Source organism: Hippopotamus amphibius, chromosome 8 (genome assembly GCF_030028045.1).
Source record: "Hippopotamus amphibius kiboko isolate mHipAmp2 chromosome 8, mHipAmp2.hap2, whole genome shotgun sequence".
Classification (NCBI taxonomy): Eukaryota; Metazoa; Chordata; class Mammalia; order Artiodactyla; family Hippopotamidae; genus Hippopotamus; species Hippopotamus amphibius.
In genome coordinates this window covers 80,972,996-80,999,242 of record NC_080193.1, presented here as the reverse complement: position 1 = coordinate 80,999,242, position 26,247 = coordinate 80,972,996, and the positions used below count along the sequence as shown (strand labels likewise).

Below are 26,247 nucleotides of genomic sequence, written 5' to 3'. Positions count from 1 at the left end.
GGACTCTCTAACATCTGTGTTCCAATTAAGTGTATTGGGTTATTTGTTTCTTTTGCATGTAATTTCACTTACTTGTTTCTTTCATTTAATTTGGCACAACTCATTTTGTTTTGAAGGAGATTTGAATAACAACACAGTTTCTAAAGAAACTTATTAATATTACAAAGCTAGTGACCATGGTTTTCATCTGGAGTTCAATTTAAAAACATTACCATGTGCCAAATGGGGGAAAGCTCTCGTAATGATTTACCCCAACAACAACAGAAATGTTTAGATTTATCCACCACATTGATGAGAGAAATGTTATTTATTTATTTGTTTGTTTGTTTGTTTATAAAGATTTACTACCTTCGCTCTTACCTGCTTCTCATATTCCTGTATGAGTTTATTTTTTTGTTGTTGTTTTTATTTTTGGCCACGCTGCATGGCACGTGGTGTGTGAGATCTTAGTTTCTCTACCAGGGATCAAACCCGTGCCCCTTGCATTGGAAGTGTGGAGTTGTGACCACTGGACCACCAGGGAAGTCCCAGAAATATTGTTTTTTAAAGGAGAGCCTTACTCAGTTATTGTTCCCTTTATATTTCAAAAAAAATAATGAAACTGTTAAACACTATTATAAGAAATTTGGAATAAAGAAAGGGGGATGTTATTTTCCCCATATTATTATCTGTTGCTGTTTTTATGTGTTCCCTTTAAATCATATTTTTAGATATGTATACATATATTTGTGTGTGTATAATGCATTATATGTTATACACTTAAAGATATAATATCATGGTCCTATTTTATACAATATTCTAGGAGTCAAATAAAATGAAATATGTCAGCAATATTTGGAATCATTCTTCCTCTCAGTTTCCAACTTGGTATCCAGCTACCTACTGAACACTCCCCTAGATATTTCTGTTTAATTGTCTTGCAGGCATCTCAGAGTAAGCACATCAAGACTGAGCCCTTGGGTTCTCCCCCCACCCTCCCCTTTTTCTCCCACCTTCCCCATCTCAGTAAGTGGTTCCTCACCCATCTCGTTGCACAAGCCAGAAGCCTAGGTTTCTTCCTTTCCCTCAGCCCCCTACACTGAATCTGTCAGCAAGTCTTTTTATCTCTGCCACCAAAATAGACGCCAGGCCATTCACTGCTCTCCGTTCTTACTGCTACCACCCTCTTCCAAGCTGCCACCATGTTTCACCTGAACTACATTAGCGTCCTTACCGACCCACTTATACTGGCCATTCTGGCCTCTCTAGAGTCTGTTCTCAGCCGACAAAATAGATCACTCTTCAGAATTCTCTTGTTTAAACTTCTTCAGTGGCCTCCCAATGTGCTTATGAAACAACTCAGATTCCTCCACATAGCACGTGAGGCCTACAGGACCTGACTTCTACCTGTTATTCTAAATTCATCACATGCTGTACCCCATGTCCTTACACTGTCTCACTCTACTCAGCCACCTCATAGCCATCTCAGAACAGGAAAACACCAAGTTCTTCCCTGCTTCAGAGCTCTTCTTTTCCCTGCCAGAAGCTCCCAGCCTCACCTTGCGGCCTGCCAGCTCCAAATCCTGTGGGTGTCAGTTTAAATGCCACTTAAGGAGCCACCCCAGACCACTCTGGGGGAAGCAGACTCACTTTCCTGCATTTACCACAATTTGCAGTTAGTGTGTGTGTGTCTGTGTGTCTGCGTCTGTGTCTGTTCCCCCCACAAATTATAAGCTCTGTGAGGCCATGACTGTTTGTCTTGTTTGTGTAGTAGTCGGTCAATAAATATGTGATGGATGAATGAGTGAATGAATGAATGCTACTTCCTTGAACCAGCTCATGGAATTCTCTTGCTGCCAAGCTGAGAGACATGGACTTGAAAGCCAAGGAATTGCTAGGCATCATCTATTGTATTGGAAGCTCTTTTGTAAAAGAGGCTTCTCCTACCTTTGTAATGCTTGTTTTTGTCCAGGTCATGTTTGTCTGGAACTGAAATAAATGTCAGCAGTCAGCTCCCAGCCCTGTGTCTGAGGGTGGAGCCATGCTTATTAAACCAACATGGATAGGAGCGGTTGCGTTGCCTTTGGAGGGATATAACATTGGAAGGTGGCTAGTTTTTACCTCTGAGGCCAAAGGTGGCTAGAGGGGGCAGGAGGGATGTATGGTAAGAAAAACAAAGAGAGGACATAGAGGCCAAGTCTCTCCCAAATTGCCATTGCCAAAGACACAGGCTGGTGGTGGTTGAAGAAAGCATCACAATAGAAAACAGATGGTTTAAGAACAGTTTATCTTGGGAAGAAACAATCCTTTCAAGATCTTTCGTAGTGGCATTCACTAAACCTGAAAAAATTCTTGCTACCTCTTGTTGCTCTAATGCCAATCTAGAACCTTTTATTAAGATCCCCAAACCCCAGAGTTTCTGATCAGCTTAGTCCCTACCTGGTAGTAACTGCTTTTACAGGAGGAAATTCTGTAATGTACAGTACCAGAGGCCACTTCTAGCTGACTACCTTTTACCTTGCCTTATTATCTTACCTGTCTAACACTGTGTCTCCATCAAGTTATGTCCTTAATGAGGTCATTTGCTCTGCATACATGGTGAGATTATGTCTTAGAGTAATTCATTTTCTGCTTTCTGAGCTATGCTTGAGAGGGTATCCTCTTCAACTGTGGGAAGAATTTGCCATTTAACAGAGGACGTTTATAGCTTGTCCCAGCTTTCAATCATAGCTGTAGTTTTTGATTCTTTAACAGGGCACATGACAGTAGGAACATTTGCATAACCACTTAGCTCAGCCTTACAAATAGCCTGTTAAAGGAGTGAGGATCAGCCGATGCTGGCATGGTAGGAAAGAACACTGTGTGTTGATGTTAATAATATCTGCATATAGTTTGTGTAACTAAAATCCACAATAATATTTTTTCAGCTTTATTGAGATATAATTGACATGCAGTCCACAATAGTCTCTTAATCTTAGTTTTGCTCCAAAATTATCTTTCCACTGTCACTGTCCCGTATAAGTAATATGTAGCAACATTGATCTGATATTTGCTTTTCATCTTTTTTTTTACAGTTTTTTCTATAAACATGTATTGAACACCATGCCCCCCCCCCCCCCCCCCCCGCCCAAGCCATGTCAGGAAATGCACAAGTGCTGCATATCTAGAGGTCCATAGGACAAAAAACACTGAGTGAAGATTTTTCAGAATTACAGAAAGACATGAGACCTCAGATTGAAAAAGAACAGCAAATCTTGAGGGTAAATTAGACAAATCGACAATGGAATGATTGTTCTATAATGATCATAAATCCAACATAAAGAGAAAATCTCAAAGTCTGAGAGAAGAGACAAATTACCTACAGAAGGAGGACTGTCCAGTTGACAGTGCATTTCTTAGCAACAGTAGAGATCACTACACCTGTCATCAAAACAAGATGCAGAAATAAGGACCTTCTCGAACAAAGACTAGCAGAATTTTTTACTCAGACTTTAACTGAAAGAATTACTAAAAGTTGGATTTTAGAAAGAAAGAAATTGAACCCAGATGTAGGTTCCACCATTAGAGAGCAATGGGCCCAACAAAGAAATTGGACATGTTCATAAACTTAAGTAATCTAAGTAAATGGCTGCCTCTGTGTTAGGATTTGAATGCAAACAAAATGTTTTTCCAATTGAGTATTGGTGCCGGTGTTGGAAATACTTCTGTTTGTGATGAATTGTTTTCAGGCAAAGATTTTTAATGAGAGGTCCATGGATAGGATGCAAGCCATCTATGAACTTCTTAAAATTATGTGACATATTTTGTGTACGTGTAGTCTTTCTGCAGACAGGATTCATGGCTTTTATCAGACATTTAAAGGGGTTTAGAACCTGGACAAGTTTAAGCACTACTGGATTATGGTATTGTCCCCTATTAAGATGAAATTACATCAATATTACATCAATACTTAAGCTGCTCTGATGTTGAGATAGGATGGTTTGAATTTGAATATTGGACCTGTGGGTTACTCGGTGGAACTACTGAGACCCTGGATAGATGATTTGCCTTCTCACTCGTCTGTACGGTGTACAACCTGTGTGACCACACATAGCAGCAGCGTATCTGGCTCCTGTGACCACTTCTCACCATCACAGTCAGTGTTTGATTATAGCTGCTACGATTTTCTAAAGAGAGTCACTATTGAGCTATCAGAAGAAGTAAAGCTTCTAAGTGATCAATTTTAGGCTGTAGTAATAGGTTTAGTGTTGTCGTTTTGTTAACTGAGCACACAATTTGTGTAATATATTGTCCAAGTGTGCAGAGGGGAGGGTGGGGAGGAGGTGGTGTGTTCAATCATTAACTCTCCCAGTGAAATTTGATACTAAAACAGCTATTAACTGGTGACTGGTGTAACTTGTGTTTTTAGAAAACAGTTGCAATGTATATTAGATATATGCATTTTATGTGTCATTTTAATTCCACTTCTCCACTCATTCAGTAGTTGTTTATTGAGTGCTAGTGCCAGGCCATTTACTGAACCAGGTGTAGTCGTGGATGTAGAATTGAGTATGGTGGTTCTGGTCCTGGGGAATTACCTTAATTTAGGATAGAAGGGGAGCAGGTCTTCACTAAATTATCTGTCCTAGCCTAAGACCTTCTTCAAGAAGAAGATGTTCCTAAGAGCAGGGTTTTCCCAGCCTGCCCCTTGGGGTGTCAGCCTGAAGGTATACCTAAGAAAAGAGGAGAGTGCACACCTTCCAGGAGGAGGCAGAGCCACGGGCATCCTCAGATGCCACAAATGTCAAAACGTGTTTAGCATGTATAATTATGATCATAATAAGTCTGTTTCTAAAGCTGTTACATTTGAAGGTAGTTCCCAGCCACGGATCAGATCACCCAAATGTGTCCTCTTCCCCGAAGCCCAGGGCCTCCTTATGGCTTCACAGCACCCCCCAGGGGCAGGGATAAAGTGCCCTCATCCAAGGACTGGGGCCCCCATCCTGCTGGGGAGAAGGTAGTTCTCATCTCCATTTCCGTTTCCTGTCTGCAGGTCTGTTTCCTCTCTCAGGACATCGGTATCTCTTAGAGGGTGAAGGCAGGTGGTTTGTCACTTGGTTACCTATAGCATGGGACAAGTTAACACACTTCTTGAAACAAGCATATGATTCCTTTTTCATTGATGGTATCCTCCTCTTTCTATGTGTAATGTTGAGAGGTTCTCAGTTTTGATTGAATAAGATCATAAGCTCTTCTTGTTTTTATTTTAAAAGAAGCACACTTCTATAGAACTTAAATGAAATGATAAGGGCAGCGAGAGTGTTGAGATGGGACTTTTGTGGAAGATGCTGAAGGTTGCCAGATAATGCAATGTGATCTCTGGTCTGCCAGCCTCCCTTCCCTAGTTACTTGCAATTAGATTATAATTCAGACTTCTGCAAACCCATTTGGAGAGAGAAAAACTTCATGTGGCTATATTATACTCTAACTTGTAAATGAGATTCAAGGTTGATTGTTTAATAGGTTGGAATTTAAAATTGAAAATTTTCTCCCATGTCATTTTATATCTATATGATTCACCATCAAGACTGACTTAATAAGTTTCAAAAATATTGATGTGTTTTATTCTTTTCAGTTAAATTGAGGTTACTATTTTTAAAAAATTGATTCTGGCCTCTTTTTTCCCTCAAACTGCCACTTTCTTTGCCATTCCTAGAACTAGTTGGAGAGTTTATTTAGCCTAAAAATAGAATAAAATAAGTACAATTTGGGGTTTTTTTTGGAAAAGCTAAAGGAAAGCACAATTTTTACTCTTCTTCCCTGAAAATGAGAAGGCTGAGTGTCTGATCCCACGTTTTTATTATAAGGTTAAACATATTGTGAGGTAGATATATTTGATGAAAATAACAGCTGTCCTGAAGGAATAAGAGTGTGTGTGTGTGTGTGTGTGTGTGTGTGTGTGTGTGTAGACACGTGCAGGGCATTGCTTGGGCAATAGTGTGATCAAGTTGGCTATTGGGAACAGGAGGCAGTGCCGTCCTGTCTACAGAAGGCTTCCTTTTATCTTTTTCTCTGTAGTGTTCCCTTGCCTGTTCCTCTCCTGAGAGCCAGCAAGACTTTCCCTGACTCTGAGACAATGACAGTCACTGGTGGCTGTCTTGCTTGTGGTATCAAAGACCTCTTTCCCTGCCCTTGCCGCTGTGGTCGCAACATGTATTGGATTTGACTCTAGGTCTCGCGTGGGTGGCAGCGTCAGCCCCACAGTTCGGTCACTGCCATGGCACCACCAGTGCTCTGAGGTTGAAAATGCAGTGCTTTTAACTTGCTTCCTGGTGTTCTTGGGCAAAACCTTCCTAGGACACTGGAATCATGCATTCAACACATATTTGAGTGTCTGTCCTGTGCCAGGCACCGTCCTAGGTGTGTGAAATACATATGTGAAAACCACAAAAGTCACTGAGCTCTTAGAGTTCACATCCAGCTCCTTGGTAACTTTCAGTTGCCAGGCAGCAGAAGGAAAGAGCAACTCTTCAACTGGGATGTGATTTTTTACAACAGGGGAGCTGTTCAGCCTAGCCTTGTGGTCCCCAGTGAGCGCTTGGGGAGTCTGGCAGTGGGCTGTGGGGACAGGTTTATCAGGAGATGAGGGTAGAGGGAGGAGCTGGGCAAGGCGAGGTGTTGGGAGGCCTTGACTGCAGGCTAGAGCGTTCTATAAGCCGAGGAGTCAGTGAGCGCCAGAGGATGGCAGTGACATACATGACCTTGCCTCTGTTTTGGGAGAATAATTGATGGCAGGGTGTGGGCTGCATTGAGAGCAAGCACTGGGGGGCAGCAGAGAGTCTGCTGGATGATCTTTCACTTACTGTCTTACTCATTCAACATATACTTAGCTGAGGCTTGCCTTATATTTATATTTAGAAGTGATTGCCAATCTTAGATGCTATTTTAAGAAGAGTGGAACCAATTTAATGCTCTATCTCATCTTTCAAGCTTGAAGTTTACATTTTTCGGTTTTCTTGGCTGAGCGACTGAAAGATGCATGTTTGTGGGTGGGGGTGGGTGGGTGTGGACATCTCAGCCTCTTCTGCTGAGTTTCTCTTGCTCTCTGCAAGAGAGGGGTGGATAAAAATGTAGCGGTCCGCTCTGCAGTAAACACAGGTAACTCCCACCTGTCACAGTGTCTGGCTAATTCAACATTTAATTCAGAGAAAATGGATTTCATTTATGTTTTGTGATAAGAGCTACAGAGAAAAAACTAGAAGTATTGATACAATGGATTGTCTTAACAAAATGCTTCTGCTGCTCCAAAGGAGCTGGCCCACTTCTCTTGGTCAAGGAGGGATATTGCCTTTAAACATGTTGTGGTTGTTATTCATACTTTTTTTTTGTAAGGCAGGAAATGTTCTTGGGACTGAGTTAAGGGCTGCTCAGCGTGAAAGACATGATATGGAACAGAGCCTGCAGTCTGTGACTGATTGACATGCCCCGGGCTAAGGAGAAGATGGTGTCTAGTCCGCAGAAGATCAAACACTCACGAAGCCTCTCCTTCTCCCCTAGGACTTCCTTCGCCGGGCATCTGGCCGGGATCCTTGTTGGACTAATGTACACTTGCGGGCCTCTGAAGAAGATCATGGAAACGTGTGCAGGTACAGAGCAGAACACCTTTGGCATGACAAGTTGGAGGTTCATCTTCATTTTAATGGGAACAGAAGCAACCCCAAGTTTCCCCGTGGTTCAACTTAGGAATTCCCTAACAGGCTCCTTTTAAACTAAGAGGTAAACCAGCTGGCGCTGGTCCTCACACTGCTCTGAGGAAGAGGCTGCAAACCCCAGTTTTAAACCTGAGGCTTTCTTAGGGGACAAACAGAGGTATACATTTATACCCACAGCATTATTGCTACTTACTGAAAACCACGATTTCCTTGAAATTCAGAGAACTAAAGCAGGTTTAAAATATGCTTTCTTCTGTAATATTCCATGAATTCAGAGTACAAGGAAAAATTAAAAAAAGAAAGAGATCTGTACTGAAGTGCAAGGCCAGTATTTTAAAGACTTCAGAATGACCACTAGGTCTTTGGCGGGCAAGACATAATTCATGCATGGCCAAACCAAGTCTGTTATTGCTTGAAGAATGGCTCCTGCTTTTTAATTAAATTTTTTTCCCATCTAATTGATGCTCAGTGAAAATACTTTATTTTGAAATCTATGATTTTTTTTGGATCTCTTAATTGAAAATGCTATTCTGGTCTTGACTTATAAGGAAACTGTTTTGCAAACACTTGTTCTGTAGACCATATGAGTTCCAATATTTCATCTTTTATTCATAGGAAATCTTCTGAGACTATTTAACCTTTGCTTGAACCATAAATAATTTGTTTTCACAGTTTGTGCCGATGACTGATATTCTTGAGAACCATATAATATTCATGATATTAGACAGCTTTCCAAGCATTATGCTGTTGCCTTTATTAGCTGGTTGTATCCACTTTTGGGTGATTTTTACAGACTGTATTGCATCTACACAGATTTTTATTTTCCTACATTTGCCTATTACTGTTTCTAGTGTGTGTGCTTGAAGGAGGCAGCAGGAGTTTCCTTTATTGAAAATGTCCAGTTTTATTATATTTTTGATACAACTTAATTATGGAAATCTTGTAATGAGCTTTGTTACCCAAATGTTCTCAGTGCTGATAAAGGAAAAGAAATGGTTCTCAGGAGTCTAGTGTTTTGTTTCTTTTTCTGTGTGTGTCTGAGGATTAAATGGTGAGTAAAGCTTTCTACAGACAAATTATGAAATTTAGGCAAGTATTTTGGTTTTAAAGAGCATTTTTCCCCACAGTCATAACATTTAAACTGTTAGTTTCCTTTTTAAAATCTTGCCTATTTTCTAAGGAGACTTATTTTTATATCATTCTATTTTCAATGTAATAAAGTAGAAAATTAAATACTAAAAGTTGAAACATTCAGTGCTATTTACAAACAGCCTACAGTCTCTTTGCCGTTTTTTCTGGTAAAGCTGAAGAAAGAGCTAGAGTGAAATAAGAATTGAGGTGACACGGGAGTCCTGTGGAAAATAATCAAGTAGATGAAGGCTGCTGTCTGATAACTCCTGGGAGAGAAGCATCACACTGAAGGTGTCCCCATTACTCCTTCCTTTCTCCTTTCCTTCAGCAGTACTGAATCGTCTGTCCTACTGCCCTTTTAGGAATAAGAAATGGGAAAGCCCCTTAGGAGGGGTAAGAACATGGCTCACCTAACACCTTAGTTGTGGGGCAGGTTCTCTCTATAGCCAGAGCATCTCTACTTGTACAGAGGCCTCAAAGACCAAGCTTGGTCCCTGGGAAGGCAAAGACCATCTTATGTTGTCAGAAACCTTAAGGAACTTCAGAGAGTATGTTAGGGTTTCATTGTCCCTGCCATGTTCTTTTCCCTGTAGGGCTAACCCCAAACAAAACAGAGCTTATTTTAATAATTGTTTAGAAATCATTTATAATAACTTTGAGCTTTGTTACAAAGAATCTCTTAATTGTTGGAAAGGTTAGTAGTTACAGCCTTATGGCTGTTCTCTTCTATCAGACAGTATGTCTGTTTTTATGCCAGTACCATACTGTTTTGTTTATTATAGCTTTATAATATAGATCACAATCAGGAAGTGTTAAGATGGCTATTATCAAAAGGACAAGAGATAACAGGTGTCAGTGAGGATGTTGATAAGAATGTAATTTGGTGCAGCCACTCTGGAAAACAGCATGGAGGTTCCTCAAAAAATAAAATATAGAACTACCATATGATCCAGCAATCCCACTTCTGAGTGTATATCCAAAGGAAATGAAATCAGTATCTCAAAGGGATATCTGTACTCCCATGTTCATTACAGCATTATTCACAATAGCCACGATAGGGAAATAACCCAAATGTCTGATGAATGGATGAAGAAAATGTGGTATGTATGTGTATATAATGGAATATTATCAGCCATAAAAAAGAAAGAAATTCTGTCATTTTTGACAAAATGGGTGAACCTGGAGGACATTATGGTAAGTGAAATAAGCCAAAGAAAGATAAATACTGTATGATCTCACTTATATGTGAAATCTAAAAAAGTTAAACTCATGAAACCAGAGAGTAGAACAGGGGTTGGTGGGTGGGGTAAATACAGACATGCTGGTCAAAGTGTACAAACTTTTAGTTATAAGATGAGTAAGTTCTGGGGATGTAACATACATCATGGGACTATAGTTAATAGTACTGTATTATGTATACTTGAAATTTACTAGGAGAATAGATCTTGTATGTTCTCACATATACACACACACAGTGGTAAGTATATGAAGTGATGGATGTGTTAATTAACTTGATTGTAATCATTTCATAACATATATATATATTAAATCATTACATTGTACATCTTTAAAAAAATTGAATTGTCCAAGCTAAACATGTACAATTTTTATTTGTCAGCCATACCTCAGTAAAACTGGCAACAGTGGGGAAAGCCTATGGCTACAGTTAAAATGATTGTTTCCTTCATATTTAGGTGTTTTTTCCTCCAATATTGATTACCCAGGACAGCAGTACTACTTTAATAGTTCAGGTAAGTACTTTATTTCACTTAATATATTTGAACTTATTTTTAAAAATTATAGTGTTTGCTAATATAGAGCTACTTTAAGGTAATACGAGTTTATGCTGTTGGAGAGTACTTCACATATTATGTACTTGTGCCTTTAACATGCCTGGAAGCTGGATGGAGGGGCAGCCCAGGGAGCATATTTGGGTGCATTGTTAGGGGAGGCCAGGGAAGGAGGGAACTCTGGTGTGAAAATATTGTATGATTGGTTTGAGGTCTCTCAGACATGGTGAGATTCATACTAGACCCAGGTCCCTTGATTCTCAGCCTAAGAGACCATTCTGCTGGCTAAGTGTTAGAATTTAGTTTCAGATATACAGTGCTCCATGGTCCACCCCACCTACATATTCAGGAAGAATCACGCTTACCCTAAGAGGCTATGATAGGCATTCCTCTAATGGTTAATACCGTGTGATTTAAAGAGGAGAATGTATTTTTTCTAGATGTCTTTGTAAATAGGTAGAAAGGACTTCCTCTTGAAGCACATGACCTGTTTTAGGCTAAAGTTCTTACATTCTGGCCTGGGGAGGCTGCATTGTAATATCCTGAATCAGTACCAGCAGACAGGTGTCAAAGAAGCCATAAGCTCCAGGAGCAGTGGGTGGCTTTATAGTCCTGCACGTTGACAACCGCTGTAGCTTAAAACTGGGGTTGGCAATCTTTCCTGTAAAGGGCCAAATAGCTACTGTTTGAGATTCTAAAGGCTTTGTTGACCATATGGTCTCTGTTGCAACTAGTCAACCTGTGTTGTAGCATGAAAACAACCCTAGACTATTCAGAAGCAAATGTACATATTTGTGTTCCCATAAGACCTTGCTTACAAAAACAGGCAGTGGGTTGTATTTGGACTATAAGTTACAGTTTTTTGAGTCCTGGCTGAAATAATATAAGTACAGAGAATTATATAATTATATACATAGGGTGCTTTTGCTTTATTTTCCCATACAGGTTCTTAGCCTACGTCTGGTTTACCCAGTAGCACATTGTGAGTGGTCTATTTTGCAAGTGTCAGACTAACCACTGTGGGAGAGAAGGAAAGGTAGAGTCCCTGTCTCAGAGTTTATAACCAGGAATGAGAATGTAGGTGCCATACATTTGAAAAGGTGAAACAGTAGAAATGAAAAGGACTGATTAAGGTATATAAAGTAGAATGGTGAACTGTGGAGTGGGGTGGTACAAAATAATGTGATGATAGCTAATAATGACATTTGTTGAGTTTTTACTAAAATGTTTCCTTCCAGTAACCACCCCCTCCCCTGTTCTGGTTTCATTTCTGTCACCATAGATTAATTTGCCTGAGCCTGAACGTGATATAAATCTACTCATTTACTAAGTACTCTTTTGTATCTGGCTTTTGTTATTCAGCCCCATTTTTTATGATCCATATATGTTGCTGTATGTATCAATAGTTATTCTTTTTTATTGCTGAATGGTATTTTATTGTTTCAGTATGCCACAGATTTTCTAGATATCATTTTGTTAATGATTTCTAACTTAATTCTTTTGTTAGGGAACACATTCAGTGTAGTTTAATCCTTTTAATTTAATGAGACTTTCTTTTGGCCTAGTGTATGGTCTATCCTGGTGAAGGTACCATGTGCCCTTGAAAAGAATGTGTGTTCTGCCATTGTTGAAAGTAGTGCTCTATACATATCAATTAAGTTAAGGTGGTTTACAGTGCTGTTTTATATCTTCTGGATCTTTACTGGGTTCTGTATCTTTTTTTTATCATGTACTTTGTCTTTCACTAAATTTGGAACAGTTTCAGATACGATTTCTATAATTGTTTTTTTCTCCACCAATCTGCTTCTTCTCTCCTTCTGAGACTTTAATGACATGAATTTTAGACATTTTAATAATGTCCCTCAAGCCCCTCAGGCTCTTATTTTTTTTTTTTTTTTGGTCTTTTTTCCTCTATGTTCTACATATTGGATAGTTGCTATTGATTTATCTTCAAGTTCACTGACTCCTTTCTCTGTCATCTCCATTCTGCTATTGAACCTATTGACCCTATCTGGTGACTTTTTTTTAATACTGTATTTTTTAGTTTTAAAATTTCCACTTGGTTCTTTTTTATAGTTTCTGTGTCTCTGATGAAACTCTGCCTTTCCATTTGTTTCAGGAGTGTTCACCTTTATCTCATGAAGCACAGTTATTATATATTTTTAAAATCTGTCTAATAATTCCAACATCTGAGTGCTATTTTGTGGCTGGCACCTGTTGTCTTTTTCTCCTGAGAATTCGTCACATTCTTCTGTTTTGGTTTTGTATGTCTAGTAATTTTGTCTTATATCTGAATATTTTAACTATCATCGTGAGATTTTAGATTCTGTTAAAATCCTCTGCAGAATGTTAAGTTTTGTTTGTTTGTTTGTTTCAGCAGGCAGTCAACCTGGTTAGGTTTAGAGCTCAAATTCTATTTCTTTTTCTTTGGATGGTGGGTTCCAATGTCAGTTTAGTTTTCACATCCTTTACCGTACTATTGAGCCTATCCCATTCATGTACCACTCATGAGATGTTCTGCTACTTGTGTAGTAAGTTATGTGATAGTTCAGTTTTCCAAGTCTTTGCTTCTTTTATTCCCCTTGTGTCTGTTCGTCTGTTCATTGCATGCATAGCTCAGGGATGGGCCCAGGGCTTAGGTCAGTTGATCTGTAGAAATAGAAGATTCTTTTGTGCAGATCCAAATTTTCATGTCGTATCATTTTTCTTCTGCCTCAAGAACTATCTTAACCATTTCCACTAGTGCAGGTCTCTTGGTAATCAATTCTTCCAGCTTTTGTCTTACTAAAGAACTAAAGAATACCCTCTCCCTTCTCATTTTCAGTTACACCAATGTTACACTACTTCATGTTGTCCCACAAGTCTCTGAGGCTCTGTTTGTTATTTGGTGTATACGGGCTTCAGTTTGGAGAGTGTCTGTGGCTGTGTGTTCAAGCTCTCTGATCTTTCTCCCATAATATCAAATCTGTTGTCAATCCCATCTGGTGAATTTTTCCTCTCAGTTATTCTGTTTTTTAGCTCTAGAAGTCCCATTTAGTTCCCTTGTATATTTTCCATTTCTCTCCTCAGTAAATTCATGTTTTTATTTAAATCATGGGCATAGCTATAATGGCTATCTTAAAGTCCCTGATTGCTAATGCTGTCTTATCTCTATATTTTTTTGCATATGCTTCATTAGATTGATTTTTTTCCTGGTTGTGGGTCACAATTTTTTTCATCTTGTAAGTTTTGATTGGATGCTAGACATTGTGTATCTTGTGGTATTGAGTGCTGGAGTCTCTTTTCTTTTAAAGAAAACTGGACTTTGTTCTGGCACACAGTTAAGTTTCCTGATGATTAGTTTGAACCTTCTGGGGTTTCTTTTTTAATTCTTGAAGGTGGGTCCAAAGTAAATTTTTATTCTAGGGTTAATTCTGTGCTGTGGCTGAGATGTTACTTTTCTGGGATCTCTCCTGAATGCCCTTTGTTCAGGAAGGACTCTCTACTCTGGCTGGTTGGAATGCAAAGGTCTCCTAGCCCTGCCTGAACTCTGGGAATTGTTCAGTTTATAGCTCTCAGACATCCTTTGCCTGGTCTCATGGAAATTCACCTACACACCCATGGCTTAATATTCAACAGAATCTCCAAGCGACCCCATGAAGATTTTTGGAGATTTTTCTGTACATGTAATTTTCTCCTTTGCTGTACTCTGCCCTGCAAATTCCAGCTCAACTCAGGGAGCCTGCTGCATCTGATTGTGTACCCCCTCCCTGTACCACAGTCTGGAAAGTGCCTCCAGGCTCATTTCCTTTATTTCCTTTCTCGCAAGATTCAAAATCTTGTACTGCCAATTATACAATGTCTGAAAACATTTGTTTCATTTATTTTCTCCAGTCTTCTACTTAAGATTAAGGTAGAAGGGCTAGTCCAGTCCCAGTTACTCCTTCCTGGCAGAGGTAGAAGTTCCATTCAGTGATATTAATGTAGTACAATCAGTGCTCAGCCTGGAAGGGAGGAGCAGGGTTGCAGTTATTGGAGGTTGTCCAGAGGAAGTGGAGTGCTGAGTCTTGATGAATAAGAAGTTAAGGAAAGCAATGAGAGGAAAGGGCTCTTCAGCCCTTTATGAAAAAGCCTGTCTGGGATTATCCAGAATGTGCTGGGGTGCCACTGAATGATTTATTCCGTAGAGTGATACTTTTGGAGTTACAGTCAAAGTATGTTTTTGATGTAGTTCCAAAGACCTGGACCATGATGATCAGCCCTGGCTGTTTGTATGAATCACCTGAGGCACTTTTACAACACACACATGCCTTGAATTCAGCCCAGACCAATTAAATTAGAATAGGGATAGAGACAGGGACTTGGACTTTTTTTTTTTTTTTTTTTAAAGCTTCCCAAGGTAATTCTAATGGGTTCAGGAATAAAAGTCATAGGCTTAGATGATTGGCTTGAGGACTACCAAGGTGAATACTGTTGCTGCCCAAAGAAGAGGCTTTATCCTGAGGCTTTCACCTCTGATGCTTAAAATTCTAGAAACATGGTCATGGTGTAGGAGAGGAACAGTTGCTGGACAATGCAGGCTCACCTGCTTCTATCCGTGGACTCACCTGAAGAGAGGAGGTGTGATGATTAGTTGTCAACAAAGCTGACGTCGTCATTTGGAAGAGGATTGGATCCTTTTGGTTGTTGGTTATGGAGGCCAGTTCACACTGACCTAAGTACAAGAAGAGGTTTCTCGGCCTGTGTGACTAGGAAGAGGTGAATTGTACAGGAAGCCCATTTCGGTGCTGACTCCCATTGTGATTTCTCTCTTCCTATTGATCTTATTCTCTCCAGTAGACAGAGGACGTGGCTCCTAATACCTCAGAGTTGCTAAAGGAAAACAGGCATCTCTCCTGGTTCATTTTTTAAATCTCCAAAAGAAACAGGAATGTTCCTCTGGATGAAGACAATAATAAGGACATACTTGTGCACAGACATGGCTTGAACTGTCATAGATTACCTAGTCCTCATATCTTGTGTGACAGCTAGGAATTGAGGTTTAGAAATGTTAAGTAATTTGGCTAAAGTCATACAGGTAGTTAGTTATAGAACTAGGACTAAAAATGCAAGTTACTGACTCCTAGCTCAGCTTTTTCTATTGTACAGGGATATGAGATGGGCGTTCTACTGATTCAACCTTACAAATTAGGGAGGTTTCCCTTATTGTCTTTTCTTTCATCTTTTTTGAACTTATTAAAGAAAAGAAAGAAGGGAAACCTGCAAAAAGCCTCCCTCATATGAAAGAGGTGCAAGCACAGCAGACACACAGGCCAGAGAATTAAAGGCAAAAATAAAAGCCCCTTTTACCTTTCTTTCTTATCCCCTGTAAGAATACCATATTTATATTTCTTCTGCTGAAGTGATTGGATTTCTTCAAAGGCAGAGCTACATGAGGCCAGGTGGCCATGCTAATGGTCATCTAGGGAACTTTTATGAGAGCATATCTATCTCTTACAAGTAATGATTTATTCTTAATATAGCCATCCTTAGCTGGAAAAGTCTTTATAAGCCAGAGAACTTCATGAATGTTTAAAAAGCTGTTACCAATTTTTCTAATCTTGGTGATGTTTCTTGATCTCTTTTGCCGTGAAATCCTGGTATGTGTATAAGGAACAGATGGAATAGTTTATAGAATAATGATAACCAGAATTTCTTTTATTACAGAGCCAAAGTATATAACTACAAAAGAATATTAAACTAGTATTTATCACAGGATATAATTTAGACTTATTTATCTTAAGTGTTTGATTGTTAGTTTTTTCCAGCCATGTTTATTATGAAGATTTAAAAATATCTGATTGGGCCAGTGGAGCAGCTGTAGAAAATTTGGGGCCTAGGAGACCTGTTCTCATTATGATAGATATTGATGAGATTTTCAGTCCTGATGATGACTTATGACTGATGATATAGAACCTTTAACCACACTAGTCTTTTTGACTTCAGGCATTAAGACTTTGCCTTTCTGTCTCCCCATGTTTTGTCTGGCAAGTGCCAAATTAGATTTTGTAATATTCAGATGTTTAGAGTTGTAGGCTTTATTTTGTTAAGGCACTGTGCAGTTGTGTTTTAAATAAGAAATAACACGAAGAAAAATGCTTTTCTCTATCAAGAAAATGTTACCTCAAACTGTAGCAAATTTACCTGTCAGCTGAAACTCTATAGGTGTATGTCGTATTTCTGGTTATTCAGGTATTCAGAGCTTTGGTGTTACTTTGGATTTTGAATTACTGAATGTTTTTGAGGGTAGATACAATAGGTAGAAATGCTGCTTAGACCTTCTGTAACAAATGACTTTCCACAGGGATTTGAAAGGGGTAATGAGCCATATGGGAAAGTGCCCAATGTGCTTTTTGTGTTGCAATAAAATAATTGGCACTCTTAGGGAATTGGGCAGTCTCTGTATTGAGGCATTGCTGAAGCATCCCATGGTATTCAGAGACTTATTCCTAAATATTCTATTATGTTCTGGAATGCTTTCCCCTTTCTTTTGTTCTTTGTGAAGCAGATGTTTGTTGTCTTTTGACCATTTGCCCTTATATAAAGAGTTTGGGGGGTTATTACTATTATTTTTTTTTGACTTCTTTGGTGAGAAGTGTAGAAAGCAAGGTTTGTAGCAGTGCCACGGTCTCCTGTATCTCAGGATGAGAAACTTGCTGGTGGGTGTTGCCCAACACAGTATTGGGAGCTGAATTTTTCTGATTGTTTTATTGAGTAGAGACCAATTTGAGGAAGAGTGTCTTTATTAAAAATTGTGTCCAGATCCCATTTCAGTCCTAAATCATTGTGGGCATTTGGGGAATGTACTTATGTCCTTATTCCCATTTAAATATCATAATGTTTATGTTCTGACATGGGAAACATGTGAGAGAGAATATGGAAGTTGAGTTATAGGAGGTATTTAGTAAATCCTAACTGATTTTTACCACATTAGAAATAAGGCTTGTCATCAGAATTAGTCCTCCAAATCCTGAACAATTTTATTTGATGTTTATTTAAATCATTCATTTTTGTGACTCTCAAGGACATTAAATAAAATAGTACCAAGATAGAAGATATTGTAATAGACAATAGATAGGAGAGTATGATAATAATCAGTAAGACTGAGCAAAGGCTCTGAATAGACCGTTGTCCAAAGCAGATATACGAATGACCAATAAACACATCAAGAGATATTCAGCATCATTAGTTATCAAAACCACAGTGAGATACCACTTCACACCCATTAGGATGGCTACAATTAAAAAGACAGATGATAACAAGTGTTTGTGAAGATGTGGAGACATATGAACCCATATACATCGCTTGTATGAACATAAAATTGTGTGACTGCTTTGGAAAACATTCTGGTGTGGTTACAAATGGTTAAATATAGAACTACCATATGACCCAGCAATTACATATGTCCAAATAACAACTTGTATGCAAATGTTTATAGCAGCATTATTCCCAATAGTCAAAAGGTAGAAATAAGCCAAATGTCATCAACTGATGAGTAAATAAAACGTGATGTTTTTATTCAATGGAATATTGCTTGGCCATAAAAAGGAATGAAATATTGATTCATGTTCCAACATGGATGAACCATGAAAACATTATGCTGAGTGAAAAAAGCCATACACAAAACACCACATATTATATGATTCCATTTATAAAATCATCCAGAATAGGCATAGCTACAGAGATAGCAAGTAGATTAGTGGTTATTTAGGTCTAGGAAGGCTGGGGGGTGATAACTAAAGGGTACAGTTTTCTTTTGGGGGGTTATAAAAATGTTCTAAAATTGATTGTGGTAATGATGGCACAACTCTATGAATATACTAAAGCCATTGAGTTACATGCTTTAAATTAATGAATTATATAGTATGTCAGTTATAGCTCATGAAAGTTGTAAAAATGTACCAATAGACACAAATACTTTATATGACAAATATTTATGTAAACATAATTATATTAGATTATCAGCTGAAACTAGTATGTTTTACTGTCATTTCGTTTTCTTATTTGAAAATACTTTTAGAGAGCCTGAAAGCTTTTTTTATGGGAAATTAACTGTTTCCCTTTTAATCTTGTATATTAGGAAAGCATTTTATTCATAACAAACACAAAAGTAAATTTTAAAATAGCCTTAAGACCAATTATCAAAAATTCTGAATAAGAAATTCCAGTTAACCCGGTTCTACCCTACAGTGTACCCCTTGTTGGCTTGGCTTTTTTTTCCTATAGTCTTATTAAAGCAATAAGAAGCTTAAACTCAGATATGTACTGTGGTGGGTGATATGGAGATATATGACACAAGACACACAGTACAGAGTAGAAATTTTCATCAACAACAAGAAGCACATTAATTAAACATTTGAAACATCATCTTCAAAGGGTATGATGATGAAAGGGGAGAAGGGAAAAAGAATCGGACAGACTTCTCTTTCATTATACCAGAATTAGATTGGTAATCTTCTATGGAGGAAAATAATCTCTTCCAAACAAATTCCATTAAAAGTGGATGATTAAAGAAAAATGTAAGGAATAAACTCAAACTGACTTGAAAAGGTTGTTGGAAATACCTTGCAAAAGTCACCTTTGCCCTTTGTTAATGGTATGTTGAAGTTTAATACTTAAAACATTATTTAATGACCAGGTTGTCTCCTCTCATTTGATCTAGCAACCGGTTTCTCGAAAGTGCTAGTAATAGAAGCTATGATCTGTGACATAGAATTATAATTAGAGAGACATTGGCTCATATATCTCAATGTAGTTATTACCATCTGAAGTATCATACCCAGCACAGAAGTCCTACAGGATGCGTATTAAATATTGGTCTGCCTCTCATTGTTTGGAGCCACTAGACTCTAGTAAAGCTTTATCAGCCATCATTTCAACCATTCCCTTGAGTCCAGCCAGGACTTCACTGAAAATACTCCAAGTACTGAGTAGCTGTGAACTGAAAGAATCCACTCCATGTGTCAATAGCCCTTACCAATCCCCTCTCCAGTACCGCTTGTGCTTTATAGATATCTTCTTAGATAAAATAGGTAGTTAATAAGAACCTACTGTATAGCACAGGGAACTCTACTCAATACACTGTAATGACCTATATGGGAAGACAATCTAAAAAAAGAGTTGATATATGTACATAACTGATTCACTTTGCTGTATAGCAGAAACTAACACAACATTTAAATCCGCTATACTTCAATAAAAATTAATTTAAAAAAATGAATGTCTTCTTCATGTTCAGAAATTAAGGGCTCATTCATATCCAGTCCCATGTTCAGCCCTGTGGATACAACAGCGACAGGGCAATCATCGCCCAACCTCATGAAGGCATTCTCCATCAGTCATCTTTTCTTATTTTGAGAATTATCACAATAATCAAAAGAATGACAAATTCCTTTGCTTACAACATAGGAAGCACGAAAAGAACAGTCCATGGCAACGTTCCATAACTTTTTCGTTGTGCCTGTAGGCCACTCTGGATACCAGGATTATTACCCACATGGCAGGCCAGGCTACTACGAGGAAGTACCCAGGAACTATGACGCATATACAGCGGGACTGAATGAAGAGGAGCAGCTGGAGAGAGCCTTAAGAGCCAGCCTCTGGGACCAAGGTAGGAGTTTTGCACTGTTCACTTATTTTAAAGTACACACCTCACACGGTGAGATGTCTGAAAAAGGACTGTTTGTAGCAAATTAAACTTTAAATAGTTTATAAAAAGGATACGTAGATGAAAAAACGCGTGCAGATGGTGATTACAGAGAATGGGGTGTGAAGCCATATTCCCAGCAGCCTAAGATAATAGGTGCCAGACTCTGTATGTATTGTTAAAGTGGTTCTTTTTATAGGCCTGCTGCACTCAGGGCTTTGGCGTCAAAGTCAAGGACCTTTAAAAAAAAAAAAGTTTTAGGTGCATGAAAAAAGGGGTTTACTTTGGAATTCATATCTGTAAAGCAGGCTATATGTCACCGTGTATCAAAGTGTTGCCCACAAGCCTTCCTCAAAACACAAGAACAGCTAAATAAGAATTCAAGCACAGGGTTCCCTCCACTGCAGGCCTGCTAAACCAGTCTCCCTGTGGGCAGAGCCTAGGAATTTGTATTTTTAACCAACTTTCCAGAAGATTCTTTTACAAACTGATATATGAGAACCACTATGTTTATTTTGCCATCTTTGATCTGAATTTGGCTTATGAGTTTGGGTATTGCCGTTTTTAAAAAACAGTAAAAATCTTCTCTTCTTTCAATAAACATTTATTAAGGTCTTATTATGTTTCATGTACTGTGCTAAGGAATACAGAAAGGTGAAACATGGAATCTCCCTCCCTCCACCTCTCCCCCCCTCAAAGTTCACAGTCTCTGGTAGGGGAGATGCCTGCTAGATGCTGTAAGTAACCATCATATCAGGTACCTAAGAAAGGCTTAGGCCAGTTGCTAGAGGCAGTGAGAAGGGGTGAGCTTTTCCTTAACTAGATCTATCAGAGTTTCACAGGAGAGGTGGCATTCAAGTTGGACCTTCAAGAATGTGTAGGGTTTGCAGAGATGTGGAAGGGCCTTCCAGGCAGGACTCAGAATCTGCTCAGACACGGAAGCAAGGGGTGTAGTCCTCCCACCTTCACTTTTGAATGGAGCATTAAGAGAAGAAGGGGAAGAAAAGTGGGCAGCTAAGCTGGGGCCTGCTCACAGAGGCCCTGGAATTAAATAGGCCACATGGAAAATGGGTCTGATGTAGATGCCATAAGAGTTCTGCATGGGGTGGCGGGGGAGGGGGGCGGCAGTGATGCAATTAGACCTATGTTTTATTTTTTTTTTTACTTTATTTTATTTTTTTTAATAAATTTATTTATTTATTTATTTATTGGCTGCATTGGGTCTTCGTTGCTGCACACGGGCTTTCTCTAGTTGCTGCGAGCGGGGGCTATTCTTCATTGTGGTGTGCGGGCTGCTCATTGTAGTGGCTTCTCTTGTTGTGGATCACGGGCCCTAGGTGCGTGAGCTTCAATAGTTGTGGCACATGGGCTCAGTAGTTGTGGCTCACGGGCTCTAGAGCACAGGCTCAATAGTTGTGGCGCATGGGCTTAGTTGCTCCGTGGCGTGTGGAATCTTCCCAGGGCAGGGCCTGAACCCGTGTCGCCTGCATTGGCAGGTGGATTCTTAACCACTGCGCCACCTAAGAAGTCCAGACCTATGTTTTATGAATCCGGCAGCAGTCATTCCACAAACAAGGACTGAGCACCTTTGGGGGGGGGCGGGGTACCAGGCATCACACCAGATGATGGCAGGACATAAGTTACGACTACTTGGTTTCTGAACTGAGGGTCTCTGAATGGTCTTATTATCAGCAGCAGTGTGTGGAGAGGGTGGCTGAAGAAATGGTGAAGAAGAGATAAATCCATGCTTCTCAGGTGAAGAGTATCAGAACTGTGGTCTATCAGTTCTCTATTACTGGTTAAAATCACCCTGACACACATGGCTTAAAACAGTACACATTTCTTCTTGCTCCTGTGTGTATGTGTCCACTGGGCCAGGCTTCCACAACCTCGGCTGGTATGCCAAGGTGTCTGCAGTGGTCAGCTGGGGCCGGGTGCTCTGGGTTCACCTCCTTCACAGGCCTGACTGACTTTTGTCTGATGTGATGGTGGAGGTTGGGCTGTACGTGACTAATCATCCGGCAGGCCAGCCCAGGCTGGTTCACAGGGCCCCGGCACGAGGGTTCCAAGGGAGAGTGCGGAGACCAGCAAGACTTCTGCTGGTGTGTTGTCAGTTCCACTGTATTTTGTTGCTGAAGCAAGTCATGAGACCAGACGAGATTCGTGGGATAGGGAAATAGACTCCACCTCTTCATGGGAGGAGCTGCAGAGTCACACTGCAAAGGGCATGCACAGAAGGACAGGTGGATAACCGGGCTCATTCTTGCCATCACTAGATTCAGGGGACTACTAGTATCACAGTCACTGACAGCATGCCTTAGCCTTGGAATCCTAACCTCTGGGGGCCAGGCCCCAGAGGCTGTGTGTTAACAAAGTTCTCAAGGTTAGTCCTGTGCACACAGGTGCTTAATCACTCCAGAGTGAGACGTAAAATATTACGGGAGGGAAGGATATTCTCTATTTAATTTAATTTGGAACAAGCCATAATCTTAACAGAACTGTGGTCTGATTTGCTATCTTGGATTGTCCATTGCATGTAAATAAAATATTCTCTCTTGGATGTAAATCTTAAAAATACAATAGGAATATTATCATTGGTAAAAATACTAATCCCAGTCTACCACACACACAAAAAAAGGACAAATCTACTAAGCATGGACTTCTACAAAACTTTATTGTACCACAAAGGGACAACAGGAGTGAATTGTTTGGAGTGATGGAATTATTCTACACCTTGGTTGTTGTGATGGACATACAGCTCTTTGCATTTGTCAAAACTCACCTAACTGTATCCCACAAAGAGTACATTTTTCTAAAAAGGAATTTTAAAAGAAGTAAATAGAAGTTGACAGGAAACCCAGTGAAATAACTGGTAGTCTTGCAAAGATCATCAAACACTATAAAAACCAATAGTTAGAAGGTTGTTTAGAAATGGGACATTCAGGGACTTCCCTGGTAGTACAGTGGTTAAGACTCTGTGCTTCCAATGCAGGGGGTGTGGGTTCCAAGCCTGATTGGGGAACTAAGATCCCACACGCCATGCGGCCAAAAAAGAAAAAAGAAAAAAAAAGAAATAGGACATTCACACAGTGATAAAGTATCACCTCATAGAGGACATGCTAATAGGAGAGGGAAACAGAGAGATTTGACAGTCACCACCTAAACCCAGCGATCAAACATGACAGCATTGCTAGTGGGATGGCCTGATATTGTCTCCTGATATGATACTATATGAGGAACACAGCATCGTCTATGACATTTTCTTGCTAAAAATATTTAACCTGACTCTAATTAAAAGTCTTCCAAGGTAAGGGTCCATATACAGGATATACATGGAATTGAGAAATCAGATAAAATGTGAGGGCTCTATAATTCAATGAGACTGGTCTCCTGGAAAAAAAAAATTGATATCATTAAAAAAAAAGCAGGATGTGATTTTATATTAAAAGGAAATAACAAGCAAACATAACATGAGAACCTTGAAAAACTAGTTTTATAAAAGACAATTTTTGAAGAAACAGGAGAATTTTGTATTTGGACTAGATGTTAGATGTTTGGGAAATAAACTTTCTTTGATACTGTGGATAAGTAGCAGAAGGTCCATTATTCTCGGGAGCTTACCCACTCAAGTATTTAGAAGCAAAATAATATGTCTGCAACTTTCAGTGTTTCGCCAAAACAGCTCTCTTGGCTCTCTCCTTCCCCACCCCCCCCACCCCAGATTCTCTCACTCACTCCACGACCCCCCACCATAAGTTCTACATTCAAATACATTTGAGAAACTGCAAGCTATACCCCCTTGAAGATCCAGAATGGCACTGTTATACTGACAATTCTAATTAGTTCTGCAATTAAGAAACCAATTTATTAAATTAATGTTTTCCAAACTTATTTGACCACAGAATTGCATTTTCAGTGAATGTTTTAAGAGCATATGGAACTAGTTGCAGTGACACTTATCTGAAGAGACTCCTCGAAGTGCATTATACAGTAACGGGTGACAGCAAAGGAAATAACTTTGCAAATTGTTTATATTAATTTCAATTTTATTTTCCTAAAAACACTTCATGACTGTCTTATTAAGAGTGAGAAACCAAGGAAACATTTTTTTAAATGGCCTTTATTATTTTTTGGCCTTTTTTTCCTGTGGAAAAATATTTGGTTTGAGTTTATTTTATAAAAGTTGACCATATGGTATGTACTATTTTGAACCTTACTTTTTTTTATCCAATATTGTGTTGTAACCATTTTTTCACACCACTAAAAATTTTTGAATGCACAGATCCTCCGTATATTTTCTTACACTTATACCTGTCTTTCTCTTTCCTCCTTTTTCTTTTCTTTTCTTTTCATTTTTCTTTCCTTTTTTCTTTTCTCTTTTTTCTTTTCTTTTCTTTTCTTTTCTTTCCTCCCTTCTTTCCTTCCTTCCTTCCTTCCTTCCTTCCTTCCTTCCTTCCTTCCTTCCAGGAAGGGGGGGTGTGCTATTAATAATAGTATTTTTATTCTGTATTTGTAGAGATTATTATATGCTTTTTCTTCTTTAGTCTACTGACATACTAAATTATTCTGATATTCAAACTTCAGGCAGGTTTGTATTCCCAGGATAAATCTCACCTGGTTGTGATATTTTATGGTCCATCCTGGTGAAAATGCCGCACACCTGAAAAGAATGTGTTCCGCTCTAGTTGGGTGGAGTGTTCTATAAATGTTAATTAGATTAATTGAGTTGATAATGTTGCCCAGATCTTCTCATCCCTATGGAGTATCTGTCTACTTGTTCTATTGAGCACTGTGAATATTTTGAATTATATAGAATTACTGTGAGTAATACTGAGTATGTACTGTATGATTACCCTCGGTGCATCAAAGGTTTCAAATTCCTCTAATGTTACCTTGTTTTTAGGGGGCTCATTTGCCAGAGTGCCTCAGTGTCTATTTGAATTTCAGTTGTAAGTCTTTGTGCTGTAACTGGAGTAGGTATTCTGTCCACTTCCTTGCCCCTCCCCCAGTGGTGCACTGCTGTTTCTTGTTTCCCTGTGCTTTTTTTAGTTTGGTGGTGGGAGGCCAGTGCATAGTGTGCTCTGATTAAGCCTTAGTCCTCGCAGTCCCTGTGTCCCTTGGTTTGGAGCTGTGGCCTTCTCTGTGTCCCTGCCCCTCCCCTCAGTTTAGAGGGGTTTTTTTGTTTGTTTTTTTTGTTTTTGTTTTTTTCCTTTCTTTCTCCTCCTCCCTTTTCTAAGCTGCAGGAGGTTTTCACCATTTCCTTAAGGGAAACTTGGTTTTTGCCTTTCTCCCAGGCATTTAAGTCTTTGTTCCTTAGGGCGATAGGGAAGAAGGATCTAGGCAGCCTTTTGTGCAGACCTTTCCTGCAGTGGCTGCTGTTCGTTCCCTCAGGACTATTCCAGGAATGACAGGACAAAGCACACTTTCTCTGGACTCACCTATGTCTTTTGCAAGGGCCCCATGAGGTCCTGAGAAGAGCCTGAGAGTGGGTGTGAATTCCTTTATATTGTGGCCCCCAGTATGTTCTGTGAATATAATCTTGCTAGCTCACCCTCAGCCTTTAGCAGTTTGTTAACAGTTTTGGCTGAATTCTTTTTATTAGTGTCCAGCAGGGTCTGTCCTGGATAAACAAGTGTTCCTGTGCGGTTTTAGACTTCCATCTAGTTGGCTGCCCTACTGCCTCAGCTTTCTGTTGGGTTCAGGAAAACGTATTAATTTGCAGATTGTCCAGCATTCATGTTTATTATAAGGATAGTAGTGATGCTTTTTCCAGTTTTCTACATCCCCAATTTGAATCTGTCATCCTAGTAGATTTATTTATTGGCTTTTTAAAAAAATAAAGGTGATCATTCCCTCATGAAGTAGGTAGAATCTATAGTCTAGGTAAATGCTTAATTCTTTCTCTTTAATTCCCAGTTTTTAGAGTAAGAAGTTAGTGTAATAGTCACCAATAATGCCGAGAACTGAAAGGGCCAACTAATAGAAAATCATT

The 26,247-nt window shown here is 39.2% G+C and overlaps 1 protein-coding gene across 1 annotated transcript in view; it reads left to right on the top strand.

The window, feature by feature from the left end:
* Positions 1–26,247, top strand: part of RHBDD1 (rhomboid domain containing 1) — a 124,241-nt gene that overhangs the window by 47,093 nt on the left and 50,901 nt on the right. Inside the window, exons 4-6 of the mRNA XM_057746481.1 lie at positions 7,516–7,604; positions 10,496–10,552; positions 20,076–20,219. Of these exons, the coding sequence (XP_057602464.1) occupies positions 7,516–7,604; positions 10,496–10,552; positions 20,076–20,219 (290 nt within the window). The remainder of the gene's footprint in view (positions 1–7,515; positions 7,605–10,495; positions 10,553–20,075; positions 20,220–26,247) is intronic.